We start from the raw sequence: 23,431 nt of genomic DNA on the forward strand, positions 1-23,431 counted from the left end.
TGTTTGCATATCCATTTGTGTATTTCTTCACTCAAGAGAGGATGCTTGAGTGGCACAGCTGCAAAGCATCTATAATTTATAGTTAAGATTGTGATTTCAGATCTTGATTGACATATTAAATTCTCTTTAGAGTTACTTTAGTTTGATACTGGAATGACTTAGTGTTTGGAGATATTGTATAAGACACCATGAACTAAACCAATCATCTTATACAACTCACAAAAAGAGCCAGATGAAAAAATAACTCATAGAAACCAACCCCAATGAGTGCGACTGTTCATATAAAATATTTGACTGTTATCCTTTGACTAAAGTGTGAGAAGAATTGCATTTGGAAACCAATCCATCTCCAAGATATAGGCGACAAACAACCCCACCCCTGAATAAAAAAAAACAAAAACAAACGAGAAAGTTTGCTGCCACACATTCAGTGCATCTTTCCCGCAAAGAATGAACAAGTATTAGTGTTAGTGTTATGAGGGATGGCCAGCCACTCCTGCTGCAGCATGAAACCTTGACCTGTGGACTTAAGCTGGCATGGCAAGAGGCTGCAAAAGCTGATTCTGTACCAGATGCCAGACAGGGCACCATGAGATATAGTGGTTTTGCCACAAAGATGGAACACTCTCGATCCATATCCTAACAGAGCTGCAACCATGCCGGTTGTGGTCCCTAATGCAGACATTAATGAATCATTCTCCTGGGTCCTGCCATGCTCACCATCTGCCATCATTGAACCTGTATTCATCAGTAAAGAGTCTGCTGCCTTGTCTATGACATCTGCACCACCATGCAAATTAAGTAGAGTACCTCTATCAGTGCCACATGAACAACAGGTTCTGCTGTGCAGATTTTAGTGGTGCAGGCAATTGGAGATTGACACTGACAATGTGTTTCAATTTTCAGGAATGTTTTCAGATGTTCTGTTGTATCTTATTATTATTCCTTTATTCCCCCAGCGGAGCATAGGACTGCAACTACACCATACCAAGGTACTTGGGAGGGTAGTCAACACTGTAGTAGCCAGAGAAAGAACTGGTTTACAAATGTCAAAAGCTGGACATCCTGTACAAGACCTGCTCACCATTGCCCAAAACAGGGAAGCATGGGGTGTCCTGTTACCTGCTGCAGCTATCCATATGCTCCCCCCAACAACAGGTGCTAGTCAAGGGACAACTGACCAGACTTCTATTCAGGCCTCACAATCTGGATTTCTTTCTCTACAAACTGTGTCTACATTATGCTTAGGAAATATCTTTCAGTGTCGTTTACTATATTCTGTTCACTTCTCAGTTCTCCATCCTAGCACTTTGTTCATGTTTGCTATTGTGTCATCTGTTTGGTACTGTTTGTTTCTTATTTGTATTCTTATGTTTATAGTCTTTCATGTACTGGGCATTGAACTTCCCTCCACACAGGAAATTCTTTATAATTATTAAAATTACAAAATGTCACATTCTTTAAGTGCCAGAGTCAATATTAGCATACCAAAGCCATTAAAACTCGTTCACACTGATATAGCTTAAAGTCAATCTCATAATTTTAATTTATTTGCTATGAAAAAAATTATTACACCTAAACACCATGCACTTCTAACCATCAGACATCAGTCTTTACTGATTTGCAACTCATCGCATGCAGTTAATGATGATGATGTCTATTTGAAATGCGCAGGTATCCATTCAGAAGAATGCTCATTGCGCAGCCAAAAAAAAAAATTATTAAAAAATTGAACTTGATAACAGAAAATGCAAAGCGTTACCTCCTCAGGCTGGTGTACTGATTTTAAAACATACGTTTTAAAACGCACCTGGCTCGTTTTCCACTAATACCAAGCCTATATTGATAATAATAAAATCTACGACTTACACGCATGAAAGATATTGCAATAATAAAACCCTGCGACCTCTTAAGATAGGAACCAAACGAATGCAGCTCCACAATTTTCACATTCTCCACGTTTCGCTTTATACATGTTGTTTGTTTGATTTGGTTTTTTTTTTTGGGGGGGGGGGGGGTGTTCTGGCGACTTCCAACCGCAGCTTCAGATTTCAGCTGTGTGCCTGTTCAGTACTATAGACAGACTGGTATACGATTAACGATATCAGTTCACTTTTCTACTTTCTATTTATAAGTAACTATAAAATTGATATCCCAATATTTCCCATTAAAAGATCTATCCAACTTTGTTTTCCATCAACTTATGATAAAGTCACCATCTTTAACAAAAACACAATGAGATCGAAAAAAATAAAACCTTTAAATAACGCAGAATATTACTATTTGCCGACAAATATTCGACGACGACTGTGGAGTAACGAAACGACGAACAGGAACGAGCACTCTCGGTACAAGAGATAACCCACCAGGTGGCGTGCAAGGGGCAAATTACGGCAACTCGAGGGAAAAAAAAAATCTGTGTGACTAGTTAGCGCGTCTGTAGGCAACTTCAAAAATGAGTTCGAATTCAGGATACAAGAAAAAGATATGTTATTACTATGACGGTATGATCTTAATATTTTTATTTTTTAAAACATCTTAGGTATTAAATTCTAGCTGGCATGGTTGATTTTTTTCCCCTTTCTCTTTCCACGAGAGGCAAATTCAACGACATGAACTTTCCTAATGATAGTACTTAGCTCTGGGATGTTACCTATGTAATTATTGAATTTTTGAGATAATTAAATTGAGTTACCTGGTTTTTGTGAGAATACGATTAAATTAATTTATTTTATACCACTTTTGGACCACCTATTGTTTGAGCAGTCTGCCTTAGTGCATTGTTATTAACTCGGTGCCTACAAAGGCAAGGTATACGAGTATGAAAACCCATAATTCCCGATTATAGTGTACCAGTTTGCAATTTTGCTTTTGAGGCGCATGCTACACACTTTAGTGCGTAGTATAAAAATAAACCAATTTTCTATCGAGAAAAACTTGTTGTTGTGTGCATATCGCCCAATAGTAACTGGATATCGTTATTCTCTGACAGTAAACGGAAGTTTTAGGGACAATGAAAGTATGGTGTTCCATTGGTGCCATATTTAAACACGGATGATGACTGAAACAATCATATCACATGCGTTTTGTTTTTGGATGTAAAACAGTTACCTTGGGATGTTGAGTGTACGTTTAACTCTGCGGATCAATAAAGATAAACCTTAATTATTTAGATTTTGTGTGGTAGACATCAAAATGCATTTTTCCTAAAACAGTTTTTTTTTTTTTTAATGAATAGGTTTATTGTGGTGGTGGCGTGGATTGGTTCTGACCTCACTAGCGAATACAATTATGCCTTTTCTGTCAATGCATAATTTTAAAAAACTACAAAGTACATATCTGAAATATTTTTTTTAGTGGGTTTAACACTGCCAAGTGTAAAAATTAAATGTTGAAGAAAATGCATTCATAGCATTTGACAAAAATTTAATAATAGCACCCCTGAGAAGCCCCCCCCCCCTTTTTTTTTGTTTACTTTATGCTATAAATTTTTACATAAGGTGTAAAATTTACAATAAATTAGATTCTCCATTTCTGTTTATCTTGCTTATGAAAAATCAGATGGAATAAAATGCTTGCATAAATTTTTTTGTTTCCCTGCATACATGTTTCTGGGAGAAGTTGCATGTCTTGCAGCAGCTGTTGACATTGCATAGGGTAACACGGGTTCTATGGTGAAGCTAGATGAGCAGTACATGTTTTATTCATGAGCTGCAGAGACTCATTACAGCATATAGAAGCATTATAATTCAGTGTATTGGTACCTTGAAACGTGGAATATTTGTGGGGTTTTTTTTTCAAAGGGGCATGAGAGAGATATGTGTGAAAGATACTCTGATAAATGCTTTTAGGTATGTATATATGCATTGATCAGATGCTTTTTTATATATTTACTAACAGGTGACATTGGGAACTATTACTATGGACAGGGACATCCTATGAAGCCTCACAGAATTCGCATGACACATAACCTTATTTTGAACTATGGCCTGTACAGGAAAATGGAAATTTATGTAAGTGAAATATCATCTGTCATACTCAAGTTTTGGAGCTTATTTTAGATTGTTTCTATTCATAATTTATAGCTACAATTTCCATCAAGACTAACAAATTATAATTAAAAGGACACTTTTTAAGTCTTTTGCATTGTTTGCTCAGAGTTGTCGCGGTTAAATGTGTACTTCCATATAGCTTAAATAATGGGTTCTAAATGAAAAGGGCAAGTTTTTCATTGTTAACTTTTGCTACATTCTCTTATATTTTCTACTTTGCAAAGAGAACGTGTTAATATGTTATTTATACTGTTTTCACTGCGAGAACATCATAACTTAAAAGGAAGTTTTTCATCTGTATTTTCTTTTGGAACTTTTTTTTTCTTAAGCGTCCTCACAAAGCAACTGCAGAAGAAATGACAAAATTCCACAGTGATGATTACATCAAGTTCCTTCGCAGCATTCGACCTGACAACATGTCTGAATACAATAAACAGATGCAGAGGTGTAAGTGAAGTTTATTTACATTTTTTTTGGACAGTAATCACAATCTGACCATTTTAGCAAGTAATGCAGACGCTTCATGCTTATTTCTTTTTTTTTTTTTTTTAAATCTTTATATTTGATTAGTGGGTGAGTTGGTGGACTAAATAAGTAAGCCAACTTTAAAGTTAAAATATAGCTTTTTGTCTTCGATTTCCACTTTATAATCATTGTATAATTAATATTTCTGTCATTTCTGATTAGTTTGTGTCAGTTAGTGTACTTAAAATTTGTGTCATAGTTATATAGTGATGGTGATGTGCACGTTCGTAAGAAGTGTCTTACAAATTGAACACTACAGTAGTGATAGATAAAATACAAGACAGACAAAACAGTCAGAAAAGGAAGACAAGGCAGTAAGCAAAGATATACTTTGGTTGCAGTCAATGTAGGTGAAGACTGTCCAGTTTTTGATGGCATGTATGAATTCTGTCAGCTGTCAACTGGAGGATCAGTTGGTAAGAAATTTCACGGTCCATTAATAAACTATTTTTGTATTATTACCTATTTTTGGCATTTCTGTTCATTAGTTTTACTTCAACCATGTTTTTCTAAAGATTCTTTTTTATATATTGAAGCATTTTTTGGTATAGGACATATCACTCATTTTTCTTTAAAGGATGGTGGTCAGGTTTTGCTTGTTTCCCAAAGTAAGTTGTATTTATTCTCACAGCGGGTGCCGTTAAGCTGAACAAACAGGCAGCAGATATTGCCGTAAACTGGGCAGGTGGCCTTCATCATGCAAAGAAGTCAGAGGCATCAGGGTTCTGCTATGTCAATGACATTGTACTGGCCATCCTAGAGCTCCTGAAGTATGTCAGTTTGAATTTTGCTGTAATAAATAAAAATGTTTATAATAAGTGACATGATTTAAAAATAACCACATTTTTCAGTTCTGCAATGTTGAATGTTTGAGTTTTTTTAAAAGAGTAGAATTGTCTTTTGCAAATAATAAAAGATTGTTTTTTGTAAATGTTGCCAAGATAGCTTAATGCAGAACATGGGGTAAACATAAAATTTACCCCCCCCCCCCCAAACCTCTAGGAGGGGAACAGCAGTAGACAAAAGGGTCCTCTTACTGGTCAATGAATCATAACAGAATTGCTTTAATTACACCTACTGAATAATATAATAATATAATTATATTAATATAATTGTTACTTTGCTTCTTGAAAGCTGTGTTGTTTAAAATGGTGATTTTCACTGCATGTACTTTTTAATTTGCTTGAAGTAATAGTTAAGATTTATGTCTGCCAGGTACCACCAAAGAGTTCTGTACATTGATATTGATATTCATCATGGTGATGGTGTTGAAGAAGCCTTTTATACAACTGACCGTGTGATGACTGTGTCATTCCACAAGTATGGGGAGTACTTTCCTGGCACTGGAGATCTCCGAGTTAGTGGATTAGTTTTTCTAGTAGCCCTCTGTTATTTTGGTCATCTGCTGCTATTATATCTGCCATCAAAAGAATATTCTTTCCACATCGTACAAGAAAACTGCAAAGGAATCTGTAATATTACTAAATAATACATATTAGAAAAAAAATTTAAATCATGCTTGAAAATACATGTAATGCTCAATTTTGTTAAAGAGTATGCTGATATAATGTTCAAAGCCTTACATTGTTATGGTCAGTTTGTCATTATTATAGAAAAAATTACTTATTAGATTTTTCTTTTCAGGATATTGGTGCAGGAAAGGGAAAATATTATGCTGTGAACTTCCCACTTAGAGATGGTATTGATGATGAATCATATGAAAGTATCTTCAAACCGGTAGGTGTTAATGCTTATATACTTTTAGACCATTCAAATAGGAGATTAGAGTAAAATAACTATGGCAAGGCAGTCTATACGGTAGCAAAATTTGTCTTCAAAAATGCTTAAGAATGTATAATCCCCGTCAAGGTAATGAAGCTTGATTAAAAAGAATTATTTTGCCAGAAAGTTGATAATAACTATATTAATTTTCAACTAACTGTGCATATCCCTCTTTTGGAAATTTTTACTTATTTTAGAATTGATTTCTTTATGTTATATGTGATTCTGTGTTCTTAGAATTGTTTGTGACCAAGTGATAAAATTTGCCAGTTGGATTTCCTCTTTTTTCTGGACCATTATAAGCTCTATATCTATGATTAGTTATCTGTGAAACCACAATTTTGTGTGTAAAATACTTGCAAGACCTCTGCAGGTAGATTGTGGAAAAAAAAGTCACAATATAATAAATAGCATCTTGTCTGAAGATCTTTCAGATTGCACTCTTTAAGACAAATTTACTTTTTAATCTTATTAAAGTTTGGTTGAATTTGTCTTTGAAATACTTCATTTTTCTTGGCAATGTGCAGGTAATTACAAAAGTCATGGAAACCTACCAGCCCAGTGCCGTTGTTCTACAGTGTGGTGCCGACTCATTATCAGGAGATCGCCTTGGTTGCTTTAATTTGACATTGAAGGGGCATGGCAAATGTGTAGAGTTCATGAAAAAGTGGAATCTACCACTCCTTCTGTTAGGTGGTGGTGGGTACACCATCAGGAACGTGGCACGGTGCTGGACTTACGAGACCTCTATGGCTCTTGGTGTGGACGTAGCAAATGGTGGGTATTCATGTTGTAAATACAGTAAAATTTCTTTCTTCAGATTTGCTAACATTCGCCAAAATCACGCAAAGGTCTTGATGGGGAAATTGATCAACCTGCATTCATTCCAGGAACCATGAACCATGAACACCTAAAAATTCAACTTTATTTAAAAGTTGAAAATAATGTTTTTAAAATTGTTTCATTCTGCACACATGGAAAACTTAACTCTTGTTATTTGGTTCCTTATTACAAATTGTGATTACAAATGATTTTACATGACTTTGCAGAAAGTTGTAATACAGAGCAAACAATCAGAAGTGTATATTTTCAATACGTGACTTCAGAAAAAATGTTGTAATAGAATACAAACTGTCTTAGTTTTGCACTGCTACTTTTCGCGGCATTATATATCCTGTGGATTGTCCAGTCTGTCAAACATGTTCAGCTTGCCGGCAAGTGCACTTAGGTCACAGAGTTCAGTACTTATATGCAAAAACCGAGTTAAATATCTGGGACTGACAAATCACACACTTAGATGTTAGGGTGTGGTCATCAACCACTCTGCGCAAAACACAGTCCACTTGCTCAACAGAAGGTGGCTGGAGGAGCTCCATCTGCAGCTGTGCTTTCAGTGCCAGTATATCAACATAGTGTAACATTTAGTCTGCACTTGCATACATGTGAACACATAAACATACAGAACTGGGCCAATGCACAACCTGATACAACATTCTTATGTAAATAATAAAAATAGCAGTATACTTGTGTAAAGTGGTGCTCTGAGCACTGATGAGTTATTTAAAAATAAATGATAAAAGCTGTACAGCAAATGAACAGTAAAAGCTGCAGAACAAGAACCAGGCTGAAGCTTGTGGCCTAAAACTTCAGATCTTTCTTGAAGAAATGAATTTTAAGGACATGTTTGACTATCGTGTGCTGGTGGCATAACCCATGAGGGAGGTAGTTCCAACAAGTTAACGCTAAATCAAACCCTAATTCTTAACCATGTGCGGAATGTAAGTTTATAACAAATGATAAACCATATCAATTGGTTTATGGCTCAGATCTGTTTAGAATTTTTTTAAATAACATATGTACACAACCAAGTCTTCCTCACTTCTCCCCTCAAGTCTGCAGATAAAGATCTCCATTAAAAACAATAGTTTTTTTTGTGTGTTTTTTTGTTTTTTGGTTTTTTGGGGTTTTTTTTTTGTCCTTTGCCTCACCTCCTGGCTTACTACCATATGGGTGAACATAATATTGTTGGTATCTAGATTATAGTTTATGCTTTCATTACCATGTAATAAACTAATAAGATGTACATCTTCATGTTAATACACAGAGCTTCCATACAACGACTACTTTGAATATTATGGTCCTGACTTTAAACTGCACATCAGTCCTTCCAACATGGCCAACCAGAATACTGCGGAGTACATGGACAAAATTAAGTGAGTGTTGGTTCAATGCTTGGGGTGTAAAATTGTCATTTTATCACGTACACATAACTTTAGTTCTTTTGGTTGATTTTTTGTTGTTGAGAATCAGTGTATTGCTTATTGGAAATTAGAAACAAGGTATTTCTTGCCTCTGATGCCTGTTTATAACCATATCTTCAAGAGAAATTTAAGTCCTGCACACTTCTACTTTCCTTGTGTTTATCCAACAGGACACGGCTTTTTGAGAATCTGCGAATGCTTCCTCATGCTCCTGGAGTCCAAATGCAAGGTGAGATGAGTTTTTAAACAACTTAAAATTTCAGGGATGTAAAGCTCAGCATTGTTGTGTTCAGGAAAAAATGCTGTGGAAATAAACTCTAAATTAAATAAACATATCTTTTATTTTCTGATAAATGCAGCGAATTGACTGGAATATATTCCTCCTTTCAGCAATTCCTGAGGATGCAATTAATGAGGAAAGTGATGATGAGGACAGGGAGAATCCTGACAGTCGTATTTCAAGTAAGCTACATTTGAATGTCTATTGTGTGATTTAGGTGTCAACATGTCCCACATCCCTTTTTCTTGTAGTCTTCTGTCTCTGTCTCCCCCCTTTCTCCATTTTTATTGTATCTTTGGTCACTTTTTCATTTGCATTATACATTGGAATGAATAAAACCTTTTTGTAGTACGAGCAAGTGACAAGCGCATCACATGTGAAGAGGAATTTTCCGACAGCGAGGATGAAGGTGAGGGTGGGAGACGAGACCGCACCAGTTACAAGCCTTCCAAAGCCAAGAAACCGCGAAATGAGGAGGAGAGGAAAGAAACTGATAAATGTAAGTATCCATAATGCAAGAAACTTGTTCTTTAAATTTTCTTTTTAAGTGTGTCTAAGAAGTATGTTTAAATGTAATCTAGGAAATTTCAGAGTTTTCAAAAGGCAAGTGACAATGTGAAGTGTTTTATATGGTACTATTACGTGAAACACAAAATTTTGAAAGCTCAGTAGTAAACTTATATTTTGCAGGCTTTGGAAATTTTTTTAATGAGTTACAGTTCCACTTTTGAAAATAAAATAGAAGACCTGAAACCCTGTAGAACATCACAAGCTGCATTAAAATCAAATTTTTCCTCATAGATCAGAAAGCAAAATTAAAAAAAAAAGCCACTTACATTTAATCAGCAGCTCAGTGTTAACCATAACATACGAACTCAAAATAAAAGGAGAAGTGTCATCATTCTGTATTATTTCGATATTTGTTGCACATGCATACACTTTCACTCTTTTAATATATTTTTAACAAATTTTACTTTGCCCTGAAGACCTTATGATGTTGCTTATACCCTTTCCTGTGAATTTTGTAGATGCTGCCATTTCTTGTTATTTTGCAGCTGATGGCAAGGAAGAAAAGAAAGAAGTGAAAAAAGAGCCAGTGGAAGTGAAGGAAGAAACAAAGTCCACAGATAAAAGGTAGGGCTGGTACCATATATCACTTTAGTTTTGTCACAAGTTTTCTACGGATATTGGAATTTGTGCTTGAAAGATTAGCACTTCTTTTCTGTTGGATGATGATAACAAAAATGAGATTTTCATGACTTTTTTTTTTTAACCTTTTCCTTTAAATAATGTTTAGATGTGTATGCTGGGTTCATGGGTAGGAGGGTGGCTTAGCCGGCTTCCTGTTTAATTGTCACAATGCTAAGTTCCATTTTATCTGCAACATATTATCTTATTTTCTAACAATATTTCAGCTCTGATGACCAACCTGATGCAGCCAGCACCGAGAAAAAAGGTAAGTGTGTGTGTGTGTGTAAGTGTTTTATTTGTAGAGTTTGGTCTTTTTGTATACACTACTTTTAAAAAAATCCTTATATTTTTTATAAAATTTGTGTGACAATTTCTTGAAATTTTTATCTATTGCTGTGTAGGTATATGTTTGAGAGAGTGGTAGTTGTGAGGGGAGTATTTTTTACCCTTAATGACTTTAACATAATGTCTGTCTCCAGAAATTCTGGCCCCTAAACAGGAAGCACAAGCAGAAGTCAAAGATTCAGAAGATTCAGGAACAGAACCTCAGAAAATGGAACATTGATCTTTCTCAAGCTTTACATGCATCAAATTTGTAGCAAAGAAAAAAACAAAACATTTTTTAACTAAGTGTCAAGTCAAAGGCAGAAAAAGGCTTAAGAGTCTCAAGGACCAAAGCATATGCCTGCAGAATGTGTGTGTATTTGTGTTTATGTGTGCGTGCATGCTACAGTGGAGTTTGTTTGGTTTTTTTTTCTTTCTTTGGGCATGCAAATTTAGAAAGCCAATTGAACCACAAGTTGAAGAGAATGGACACTACTGCCAAAATGTTTAAATGTTTGTCTCCACCATGACATCTTTTTAAGAATACAGAGTGGTTGTTGGTATTTTTGTATTTTGTACTTTGTGGGGCAGGAATGACCAGCAGTTTTGCAAATCATAAGTAATTTTGATATCTTTCCTCCATTGTGTTCAAAAACATTTTTTACTTTACTTTCATTAAGGCATGATGACACACAACTTCTATAAAACAATATTTAGATTGTCTAATTTGTATATCACATTTTATGAGTGTCCAGTCACATAATCCTCAATAAAGAAAATAGACTTAAAATAATTGCATTTCTTTTGTAAGGCTAGAGTCATGGCACATTCAAAAGTCATTTTTGTCCAGATTTAAACATTTTAATTCAAAATTTGTCAGTATTTCTTCAGCTGCTTAAAAGACTGTACTAACAAAATCCTTTGGGGCTGTACCAAAGTTTAAAGCATTTCAGAGGCCTTAGTACATGTGGTGTGTACATGGCCAGAACTTCAGACATTTTAGCATTCTTGTCAACCTGTACATCAACATGAGCAGTCCATCATTTTAAAAAATGTTTACAGAAGAAATTAGTGTGCATGATTTTAGAGAGGAAGGTATATGAGTGTGTGTGGTCAGACACCAGGACATTCAGATCATCTACACATTTCTTATATTTGGAATACATTAAAGCATAAATATTTAAATAGAACTAAAACTGATACAATGTCTCATGTACAAGATTGACTTTAATATTCAGGAAAAGAAACTTGCCATACAAATTCCTTTGTACACTCGTGAAGAGCAAAGATCTAAAAGGTGAAAAGTAAGCATGTGTAATTGTTACAAATTATTTATTTCAGTGTCTTTTATGGATGATTTTTTTTTTCTGCCATGTTGTATCAACGCACTGAAGGTCATCCTTCGTCTTCAAACAGCTGCCGTGGAAGAAGAAAGGATCGTTTTTAAATCCTGAAATAGCGATAAAAGAAATAAGATTTATTAGTGTGCTAACCTAATGCTGAAAAGCATCAGATCATTAAATGATTTGCAATGCCTTATTTTGTTGTTTATGTTGAAGTGTTGCCATTTCACTGCAGGCTGATGTAAGATAACAAAAAAAAAATGTTTAGATGATAATGAATGATTTTCCTATTGGATTTTAAGTGTTGTAAACTTTTGGTATTTTCTAGGAAAGCTAAGTACAGTTTTCCATTCATTAGTTACATTGGCATGTGTTGTTGGCTACCACTTCAGCAGACTACTTAATGAAGCATTCACATTAGTGAACTTCCAAATTTAGCAGTTTTTATCATCTAAAATACTTCAGATACATATGTCTCATGTGACAATCGTTCACTGGACTGGAAGTTCTCATCAGGTACTCTAGGGAGGAAAATGCATGACAGTTCATGCCTAACTACAGTGTGCTCATGGGCCTTTGTGTTTGCATATTTATTATTAATGTCAGGTGCTTTAAGCTCACACTAGATGGTCAAGAAATGGTGTTCAACAAATAAACATCATTATTACATAATTTTCACAATTCAGTTGCACATGTAAAGCAAAAACCACATTTACTCTGTGGTTGAGCAAGAAATGGAAAGAATAATTGTGCATTTGTAAAAAAAAAAAAAAAAGTTAGAAATCATAAAATTGCTGCAAATACAAGAAATGGCAAGGTAGTGAAAAAAAAATACCACTATGAATATGTTAATGCCACAGATAGCACATAAGAAATTAACAAAAGACAACTGTAGCAATCATGCTTTTGAAATGGTGAAGTGCCGCCTGCATATTTCTTGGTAGCTTTGATAAAATGAATATAACTCACCAGTGCTTTGAAAGTGTTGCAGGCAACCACAACATCCTGAATGATGGGATGCTCAATCAGCACCCTGTAGGGGGCAGGCTTCAGATCCTCAAAACCCAGATCCTCATAGACTGATACTAAGCGCTCCTGATACAGGAAGAAGCATTTAGGGTGACTAACATTTTCACTGCTCCTACATGTAAATGCAGTTCTTTGGACTTTCGTAACATAAAATAATAATGTGATTATTGTTAAACTTGGTTATTTCTGAGTAAGTTAAAATAGGATTACATTAAGCAGCTGTTGACTGTAAGATTGTCATCTTTCTGATATATCCAGTATCTGGAACATTCTCCTAGACCAGGGGTGGGCAATTAATTTTCCCAAGGGACCGCATGAGAAATTGGGATGGTTTTAGAGGGCCGGACTAATATAGCTAACTCAGTTTTACCCAATACTGTATATATAGTATATATACTTGCGGGCGGGCCGGATCCGGCCCGCGGGCCGGCCTTTGCCCAGGTCTGTCCTAGACATTATCAACACTTGATTTTGTCATTCTTAATATGAACATTTTGTGTTGCTAAACTACAGCTTCATATTGCATCATGTGCACATTTTCATGTTTTGACAAGTGGATGTAACTCTGGAACAAATGTCCACAATCTTAAGATTACTGATAAAGTTTCTGATGTCCATAATAAGCAGTAAAGTGTTATCTCTCAAATACCCTTGAAGTGATGCTCTCAGGATCTGCCGACGCAAAAAAGCGAGAGCTGTCCATTTCGGTGATCTCTCCATGGTGTAAGACCTGCATTTAGGCACACATTTGGGAGTTGAACTTGTATTTATTTCTACACAAGGCTCACACAGTAACTACCTACCCTTTAAATCAGAGTTTCATTATAAGTGAATATTCTGACAATGCAGGCACCTGACTATTAATAACCCTTTCTACCTTTCTCGAATCTGATGCAGGAACCAAATCTCATACCATACAATGATAAATGCCAACAATCATTTGAAGCTCTAGGCTTCTCACTTTTTCAAAAATGATCATTGTGAGAAATGACCAGGTTCTTTGTGTTTCTCAAGACAGACTTAAAGGTCTGTCAAGCTATTATCCATTACTAACCCTGAAGAGTGCATCAAGGGGAACCAATGCATCAAAGGCATTTGCAGGCAGTTCCTCCATGGTCATTGGGGGTTCTACTGCTGATGACTGATGTTCATCTTTCTCATCATGCTCATTTGTATCTAGGAAATTGCTGCAGGGAAACAGCCATTATTTCAGATTTCATTTTTATATGTCCATAAACAGTTTATCATAGAAGCATTTAGTAATATACTCTTTTTTTTTTAAATCTAACTTCAATAGATAATGAATCTATGGTAATATGCAGGCAATTATTTAAAAACATAATGTGTACGCAAAAATATGCCTAGTTATCCTATAAGTATGTAACAATCCTATTGAAGTTTTTTAAAAAATGAAACATTTTGAGAATCCTATAAATAAACTAGCAAGACTCAACCTGGGAGTTCTGTTATTTTTATAATACCTAAAAACATCTAGTAACAGCTGACTTGCACATACAACACCTAAGGCCGTAAAACATTTTAATTAAAGCTAATAACGAAAAAAAAGTAACGCATGTGAAACAGACACAAAACTAATTTCATAAATGCATAAATTCTTCTCTGGATTGCTCAGTTGTTAAACTGATGCAAGATAAAATATTCTCTCACCCCCCATCTGCTGGATAATCTACATTTGAAGGTATGCGGGAAACATCTGAAAGTGGCTTTTGCAAACGTGGCATGTGAGTGCCTGATGCCACACTGAGGGCTCGAAGGAATCCTTCATGAGAATTTGGCATGGCACTAAAGTACATCAACTGCAGACAACAATGAAGATGGCTTACCAGTTAGCTTAAAGAATATTGTAACCACTTTCACTATTTCTATATTATGTGTTATCATCGAGTTTACACTGAATAGCCATGCACCCACGATGTAATTTTGACAATCATGTTAATTGTGCCTCAACACAGAAAGGTTCTGCTCATATTCTTCCACATTCTTCAGCATTACTGAAATACTGTTCAGATTCTTCCTACACTAGAACAATAACTCCTGGAGCTGACAAAACAAGCTAGTTACACTGTCAAGATAAATCCAGTGTTTGACATTATGCAGCCCACCTACCATGCTAATGTAGTCCATCTTAAAAGGAGCAGCAGAATGGTCAGCAAAAATGTCAAAGAGTAATTTTTTCAGGTTATAGATACGATTATACTCTTCTTCATTGATGCTACCACAGTCAAACCACAGATCCATCTGTAATGAACAAAAATTTAACAATAATAATGGTGTGAGCTTTTATAACGTGGTATCCCAGACAAAGCCAGGCTCTCTGCACATTACAAACACAAAACAGAGACAAAATTCCTGTGGGTCTGTAAAGTTGATAGGAATTCTATGTTGTTCTTCAGTGGAATGACACTAATAGATCAAGATGTCAATAAGATAGATCAACAGTTATAGACTGAAGCAGAATAGACCAATGATCAAACAGGTGCATCAAATCATCAGGAGAATATTCCGAAGATCATAAGCCTTGAAACCGCACTGCAATGTCAAAATGCATAACTGGCATTGATGTAAAGTCTGTCTCAGGGAAGACTTATAAAATGAAGAAACTGTGATGGCATTAGCCAGAGAGGATGAACGGCAATGAGAGAGTTGATATTAGCAGAGAAATAAATTAAAAGCCACAGGCAAGTATATTATCAAATACAATCCTGATGACGTCAGAAAAAAGTGCAGGTCGGTACAACAGGCACAACAACACAACAAATCCAAGAAGAAAACGAAAATGTGGAAAGCTGGTCCCATCAAGCCTGTTAGATGAAGGACACCACTCTCACTCTTAAGATTTAATGTTAAAAAAATGAATTTAATTGTATGTTCTAGTTCATCCTTATTTCACTTATTTTCTACACAACATTCCATGCCCATGCACACACAAAAACAAACAAATGCACATCCACACAGATTTCTGCACAACATGGACAAAATACACCTTTTTATTGAGTATATCACCTACTCTGTCATACTGTTCCCGGGTGACGTATCCAAAATTCTTTTGGTCCATCTCATGAAATCGTGTGCAAGTATCTAGAAGCTCTTGTTGTGTAGGTACGGGGATGGGCTCTACTAAAGCAACCAGGAAGCGTCGCCAGTCAACATAATCTGTCTTTGTCAGCAGTGATGAAGTTATCTCTTGAATCTGAATAGAACAAAAGAAAAGACATAATGCGAGCATCCAAACTCTTCCACAGATGACAACAAAATAAGGTTGAAAACAATAAGTAATGTTAAAGCACACAGAGCTCACTGCAAAGTAAATGTAAATTATCATCATCACCATCAGCAATAGCTGCAGTAAAAACTCTACACACAACTGCAACGAAGATTTAACACAGATAAGGAGGAGAAAATAAAAGCAAGCAAAAAAACTGGTTAAGCATGCACATAAAATGGATCTGCTTTGAAAAAAAGTTCATTCTGTAACTTTTAGTTACTTGTTCTTGCTTTATACTGTTGTATATTGTTCTTGCCTGACTTGTCTTAATGTTGTGTTGTTAAATATCCATTTTCCAGTTATCTTCAATTTCTTTCCCTTTACTTTACCCCAACTCCTCCTTATTGTGCTGTCATGCTTATGGTGAGCACAACTGCCTAGTGAGCATGATACTGTGCTGTGTATTTTACTTTTATTGCTGTTAAATCTGGATATCAAAAATATTGTAACTCTATCTCCCTAGGCCATCCACAGAAATGATGGAATGATAGCACTTACCTACCAAGATGAAACAGAACACCCAAACTCACCTGTGCAGGTGTGATGTTCATCCACAATTCAGGCAGGCTCTCTATTCCTTGAGATACGGCCACAAGATTCTCAAATGTCTCCATAAAAGCTTTGCTTGAAATCATGCCAGATGGTGCTATGGTGCTGAACTGGTATTCCAAAGAAACAGCAGACAGAAGAGCTAAAGCATCAGCATATATCATCAAAAAACTGTCTATAGTGAGCAAGAAAACTCAGCAAGCAGAAAGAGCTAAAATCCACGCAATGTCACTAGAAATTTTGCAAGTGCTCTAAGTACAGCAACTATCAAAGCACCAGAATCTTCACCTGCTGGCAAAGACTGTACAGCTGCTTGACAGTCCAGCAGTCAGAGCTAGTCTCTTCCACCTTCTCTGGGACTGGAAGGGGAGAAGGGGTTTTCAGAATCACACAGTCCTGCAAAACAGAATGAAGCATTGTAAAAATTTGTCGCTGAATGCTGTTGGTTACCTCCATATTCCAGCTCATCTTATCATGTACATTCATCCAGGACTGCCGAGAGCCAGCATGGGTCCCAGGCAAAGGACTTCCAATGGTTCCTTGTAATCGTAAATTATTTTCCCAGTATAAATAATATGCTTACATTTTGATTGTCAATATTACATTTTATTCAGTAACGTAATATACTGCAAACATTAGGACATGTACACTAGGATCTACATCACTACTTGAACATAGAGTTGTTTACACATGATAGACTGGTTAGTAAATGAGGAAAACTGACATTTAAGGATCAAACTTGTAGAACCATGCTCCATAGAAAAAAATCCCAAGTGCTATGTCAACTTTTCTTTAAAAGAAAAAGAAGGGGAAAAAATCCACGGACAAAGGCCAAGCCCCCTTCACAGCCACGGGCCTGGGTACATCAGACACTTTGACAAATTAGCAAGTACCGACAGTTCAATTTAATCACATCTGTGTCCTCATCATGAAAGCATAATAATTACAATAGCACTACTATAGCACTGCAACGACCACAAACTCACACTGTTAATGAGGAAGTCCTCTTGCTGAAGAATGACTTGGTACGTCAGCTTCTGACCACTCTCGATGGCATGGCGCAGCACCTCTGACATGGTGTCAATGCTGTGAGAAAGGAAATAGTTTTGGATGACAGATTTACTTTTGACTTTTACTTTGTGACATCAACAAGATGCTTGACATTCTACAGCCTACATATCACTCGCAGATACTAAGTCTATGCTTCTAGCTTTCAGCTCCCTTTGCACAACTGATCATCTTTTTTTAGAAAGCACTTATTCATCTGGAATTCATCAAGGTATACATGCAAGTTCAAAGACACATGAATATGCAGTGACATGCATGCATAAGTTGCCATGTGTATTTGTGTGTGTCATTATCATACTTAGGTCATTTTTCACCATTTTCCAAAGACTTTGCTCCTTTCTTATTCCCACTTCTGTAATAAAACAAGATCAAACCCACACACACAGTATGAATACATGCATGTTCATGATATTCTTGTATTCACATAAATGATTTACATGCTGGTGTAAACAGCTCGTAGTTGGATCTCAGGCATGGGCGTGCGGTCTGTCTCGCGACGGTCACTGACGTCTCATACAAGGTCCGGTACAGAGGATGTGTCTGTTAAGTGACATTATCCATACGTATGCGAGCGAACATTAACATTGCAACGGGGCAGCAGTATACGTAAACTGGAAATTCCTCAAGGCCTCGGGCAGCTACCCCATTTGTTAGTTTGGTTTGCGATAGTGCTCGTTAGCATTATGTTAAAAGTGAAACTACCTGTGTACTCGATGATAGGAGTACACCCGAGAAGAACATGTGGGCACACAAGATGCCTGCATTCTCGTGTAGTTACTGGGTCAGTTGTAGACTAGTAGCATGGCTCGGACAGCCAGGGAGTAAACCCACTACAAAAACCGGAGTGGAAAGGACTGGGCACCACCACTCTGTAATTGCCCCAGTGGGACAGATAAGTCTATGCAGCCTTAAGCTCCCTACTACCTATGAGGCGTGAGAGCGGCATCTAGCGTTCGAGGTCCAAGCAGCCCGCTTCATGGTCCTTCCGGGGTGAGCTTGTATGAAATGTACTTGTGTAAGAGTATATTCATGTATCATCTACGTAAATAGGTGAGATCTTATGAAAAACCTTTCCATCTCCTTCAGAAACCTGGCTCCAAGCCAGTCATCCATGTCTTTGTATGCACTATCAGCCTTATTTTTCAGATCTTGGATAACAGCAGTGGCAATGACCTTGATAAGATCCATTCTCATGTGAGTTGCTGTCTCTGTTGACAAAAATCAAAGACACAACACACTTAAGAGATCTACTTTGCAAAAGAACTAAAAAAAAACCCCAAAAAAACAAAACTGAGTTATGTATTGGTGACTTGGATCACAGCAGCAACAGAAACATTCGCTAAACTCTTCATGCAAAATGCACCTGGTAAAGTCAAACTACTGTACAAGAGTTACCTAGAAACTGTTACTCTGTTTTATTCTTTATATGGGAAACATGGCTGGTGTTTGGTACACTCAAGAGTAGTAGATTGGAGGTTTGATTTAGGAGCATAACTTGATGGTTTTCATGCTTGCCCAGGCCTGTGAATGAAAAACTCCTCTTGCCTCAACAACAGATAGGGAAACAACACTGGACCCTATCTTCTACAAACCACCCCCTAATGTCTACCGCCTTATAGACTTTACTTTGATTTTTTGTAGGGTAAATCACTTCCAGTCCACATCCTCTATGTGGCCCTCTTATTTAGGGAAGGGTAACAGATATAGCTCATTATCCTCTCCATCTGGATTTCCTTAGATTCATTACCAGCAAAACATCTTAACTTTTACAATGTTCAATGGTCAATCAATCAATCCATCCACCCATCAATCAATCAAATTGACTCCAGATTATGCCTTATTTAAGGAATGTGAATAAATCTGTGATGAAGTCAGATAAATCAGATATATAACACTTTACCCTCTTCCTTGATGGAAAAATAATACTCTTGACGCATTTTGTCCCGTATCTGCTTTTTCTGCTTTTCTTCTTCCGTCATCTCATCAGAAACTACACAAAATTGTATCATTTTGAGATTACAAAATAGAAATCACAAGCTACATGAGAAAGAAACATTACACACTGGGCTACAGCACAGACTAAGTCTGCTAAGAAATATGGACATCAGAAATTATACCAAAAAAAGAAAAACAAATGTAACTAAACAATTTTAATTTTAATTTTTACAATTGGCACACTACATATTAAAGCTCTAACAAACACAGATAAACTATTTTATTTGTCTATTTTAACAGCAATATTTCTAGTTTTATCTCCCTCCACTAGCCTGACCAGGAACATCACCTATTATTTACATGCTTAGCATTACTTTCATATGAAACCTGCAGCTTCTGAAACTCTTGTTACTAAAATGATTGATGAATGATTACTCTAGGAGTGAGAGTGAGGAGGGAGGTGAAAGAGAGTGTGCGGGAGAAAGAGCGTATGTGAGTGAACATGCATGTGTGAGTGTGGGAGATTGTGCGTGCATGTGAGAGAGAGAGAGTGTGTGTGTGTGAGAGAGAGAAAGCGAGAGTGCACGTGAGAGAGAGTGTGTGTGTCTGTTTCATATATGCATTCTATATCTGCATTATATTACACTTATATCCCCCCATCTAGAAAAAAATGATGAAAACCTACGGGGTGGTGTTATTTCTGCTTCTACATCTTTCTTTCCTTTCTTTACTGGAGCTGGAGAGGAACCCTTCTTTCCTCCTTTGCCTTTGCCGCTCTTAGCTTTTTCTTTCTCCAGTTCTTTTGCTCTCTCAGCTTCTTCTTCTGCCTCTTTGGCTGCCATTTCTGCACCAATCTAATTTGTAAACAATCCAATTTTGAACATAAGTGCAGGTAGACAAACCCATAGAAGTTTTTCACTATAAAAATAAACAAAACAAACTAGGGAGCCTTTGGAACCATAGTGTATTACAAGATACTGTCCAGGACTTTTCAAATGATAGAAAAAATTAATTGTAAGAAAGAAAAGGTAAAACTTACTATCTGATCCACACCAGCAATAGCCAAGCTGTAAGCATCAAAGATCATTCTTTCATCTGGATCAGTTGGAGGTTGGGGGCTCTCAGACACACCACCCTCATCGTTTATTTTCTTGGCACCTTTCTTCTTATCCTTGTTAGCATTGCTCATCTTGACTTCGCCTTCTGATGATCGTGGGCGTCGTGCAATGAGAGGGATTCTACAAGGATTGGGGGTAAAACAAATTTTTCACAACTGATGCACAAATAGTTACAATCACAATCATGGTTGTAAATTACTGATTTCCAGTACAAAATGCCTAGGAGTCAGTATCCTAAGAATTGTACACATGAGTGAGGACTGTCTCATTTCACACTGGCCAGTGTTATTGATGTCTGCTACTGCTCCAATATGAGTAAGTACTGATCTCTGATGACAGGAAATCATCTGTATCTCATTAATCCCACCTGTATGTGAGCACTGGCCTGTCTCCTAACAGTATGTTTTTTTGACTACTTTTTCTTTTCATGCCTTCACATGAATATAACTTCGATATGTATGTGTTTAATGTGGGGTGTTCATGTTGTTAGCAATTATTATTAGTCAATCTTCTCTGTGCCAACTGGCACGTGAGGCAACAACAAATTAAGGGACTTCCATCTGGATCTGTCTGCAGCTCTGGGGGCTGTCTCGAGTAAACTAAATCACCAATAACCATACAGTCATATTCTCATATAACAGACACCGCTCACTTCTACAATAGGTTGATGAGGATGTAAAATTAGGCTCAGTTTCAGAGAAGAGAAGACAAAACGAACAAGAATTAGATCTAACATCTACGTAACAGCAAAGAATGACAGCCATTCAAGTAAAATCGACAATAAACAGAAAATAGGGCAATTACAACTAGTAAACCAAAAACAAAACAAATCTTAAGAATGCAATATGCAATTACAAGAAACCTATAATACAAATAAACAGAGAGGTTAAATAAGAAAACAAAACAAAAAATCGCTGGAGAACAAAGCAACTCAGCCTATCAGGCACAGCCTTGTTTCCACAGATTACATGGATACACAGAGTTGTTCATTTCTATTTCCTGATGTCTAGTTCTAGATTTTTAGATTTACACTTCAAATCTGCAGTTTTTAAAATCATGAAACTACACCTGTAGCTTAAGCATTAATATACAAATCTCTTGTAACCAAAATAAGTCAAGCAGCCATCACACTAGGAGCTAGCCTAGTTTCCAAACCCACAGATGCGACATGACACACATTGCAGGACATATCCCAAACACAGACAAAATCTACAGATCAGAAAAAACCTGTAGCCATCAACGTATAAGCAAATATCACATCCATGTTTAGAGACAAGCACTACGCAAAACACCTCACAAAGAGGGCTAGACAAAGAACAACACATCAATACAAGCATCAGTGACAGCCAAAGGAACTGATGTTCAGATACAAAAGGGAACAGCAACTATTGTTCAATCAGACCATAAATGGGATCTGGACTCACTTGATTTTGAGATAATTGTCGTTTCCAATTTCTGGTACCTCGTCTTTCTCTATCTTCACACTACTTCGATTTTTGCCAGATGGTGTGCGGGATTTACCACCTTCTTTTGGCGACTTAATTGGGTCTCTTGGTGACTTTATACGAGGGGATTTAGCAGACTCTGTCTTTGCTAGATGGGTATCAGATGAAACACTAGGGGTACCAGAATCCCTTCCTTGGTCTCTTTCTCTTTCTTTTGATCTGTCTACAGGAAGCTATAAGGATAAAAATAAAACAGCTGTTTTGTACAACTTCCTTCTTTACAACAGCTCTGATATTTAACATCATTGAAAGAAGTAAGCCTGTGTGCACGCACTAAACATGCCTGCAAAATTCAGCGAAATGGAAAGAGAGTATAGCAGATTATACCTCCACCAAAGGTAGCCTTTCAAACTGGGGATTGAAAGGATCAGGAATCTGGCCATCCATGCCCTTGTAATAATCCTTCAAGAGTCGCACAGTGTCTTGAAGTCTATCCAACTCGGTCTGTAAGCAAAAGAATGTAGCAGCCACAAAACACACATCAGATATTCAAAAGCAACAAATAATGTGAAGCAGAGTTACAGAACTGCATGATGTTTGTTTCACTATTTCTTTACCATGAGGTTTAGTTTTTATTTGTGTTTGCTTTTCTTTGCTTCACACTGCTTTCTTTCAGTTTCAGGCAGTTATTTTTTAAAAAAGCTGATTTGAAGTGGGAGACCTATGATAATTAATTACTTATGTGGTTTAATTAAAGCACTATCCAGAATAAAATCTACACTATATTTAAAAGTTGCCATTATTGGAGGAGACCTGCATGAGGGTGACGTAATAGTTATTAAGGATGCCCAGATGGTCATTAAGCCAACCATCATTTATGATGGTTCTTCTTTCGTGTTCAGCATTTTCCTTGCGTTCATCACAAATGTTCCACAGCCGTTCACGAAGATCGTCCACACGCTGGTGAAGTTCTGCTCGAGTTTCTTGATCATCTCGCATGTCATCAGGTACCATGTTGAACTCCTTCTGCCACTGAGCCACAAACTCCTGCTTGTGATCAGGGCGTCGTAGATATTCCAAAAAGTCCTTCCTGTTACCTCAGAGGTCAAGGAGATTTGAGATAATAGTACCAACTATATATGGTCTCTGAGCTTACCCTTTTAAACTACAACTTATTATTATTGGAAATTATATCATTACTGATTGGTATTAGTAACTTAAATTTTGTGAACGTTTGTTATGA

At 36.6% G+C, this 23,431-nt stretch overlaps 2 protein-coding genes across 5 annotated transcripts in view; one reads left to right on the top strand and one right to left on the bottom strand.

Moving 5' to 3' along the window:
* Positions 1–2,348: 2,348 nt before the first annotated feature.
* LOC112573116 (histone deacetylase 1-like) lies at positions 2,349–10,978 on the top strand. The gene is made up of 15 exons (XM_025253166.1): positions 2,349–2,504; positions 3,901–4,013; positions 4,382–4,499; positions 4,919–4,993; positions 5,209–5,347; positions 5,793–5,934; positions 6,222–6,314; positions 6,887–7,136; positions 8,464–8,572; positions 8,791–8,849; positions 9,011–9,082; positions 9,250–9,399; positions 9,956–10,034; positions 10,316–10,356; positions 10,571–10,978. Exons 1-15 carry the CDS (start codon positions 2,456–2,458, stop codon positions 10,654–10,656), a joined length of 1,575 nt encoding a protein of 524 aa, XP_025108951.1. The 5' UTR covers positions 2,349–2,455; the 3' UTR covers positions 10,657–10,978.
* A 646-nt stretch (positions 10,979–11,624) lies between these two features.
* Positions 11,625–23,431, bottom strand: part of LOC112573115 (sperm flagellar protein 2-like) — a 31,728-nt gene continuing 19,921 nt past the window's right edge. For 3 of the 4 annotated variants that reach the window (XM_025253165.1, XM_025253161.1, XM_025253162.1), the window contains 16 exons: positions 23,002–23,278; positions 22,576–22,692; positions 22,168–22,421; positions 20,665–20,863; positions 20,311–20,479; positions 19,591–19,680; positions 18,760–18,898; positions 17,609–17,708; positions 16,911–17,018; positions 16,604–16,732; positions 15,816–15,998; positions 14,915–15,046; positions 14,456–14,604; positions 13,842–13,974; positions 13,437–13,517; positions 11,625–12,853 (listed from right to left, as the gene is read on the bottom strand). In XM_025253165.1, the coding sequence (XP_025108950.1) occupies positions 12,596–12,853; positions 13,437–13,517; positions 13,842–13,974; positions 14,456–14,604; positions 14,915–15,046; positions 15,816–15,998; positions 16,604–16,732; positions 16,911–17,018; positions 17,609–17,708; positions 18,760–18,898; positions 19,591–19,680; positions 20,311–20,479; positions 20,665–20,863; positions 22,168–22,421; positions 22,576–22,692; positions 23,002–23,278 (2,518 nt within the window). In that variant the 3' untranslated portion in view covers positions 11,625–12,595. The remainder of the gene's footprint in view (positions 12,854–13,436; positions 13,518–13,841; positions 13,975–14,455; positions 14,605–14,914; positions 15,047–15,815; positions 15,999–16,603; positions 16,733–16,910; positions 17,019–17,608; positions 17,709–18,759; positions 18,899–19,590; positions 19,681–20,310; positions 20,480–20,664; positions 20,864–22,167; positions 22,422–22,575; positions 22,693–23,001; positions 23,279–23,431) is intronic. The other variant, XM_025253164.1, reaches the window with a different exon arrangement.

The sequence above is a fragment of the Pomacea canaliculata genome, linkage group LG10 (genome assembly GCF_003073045.1).
Source record: "Pomacea canaliculata isolate SZHN2017 linkage group LG10, ASM307304v1, whole genome shotgun sequence".
Taxonomy (NCBI): Eukaryota; Metazoa; Mollusca; class Gastropoda; order Architaenioglossa; family Ampullariidae; genus Pomacea; species Pomacea canaliculata.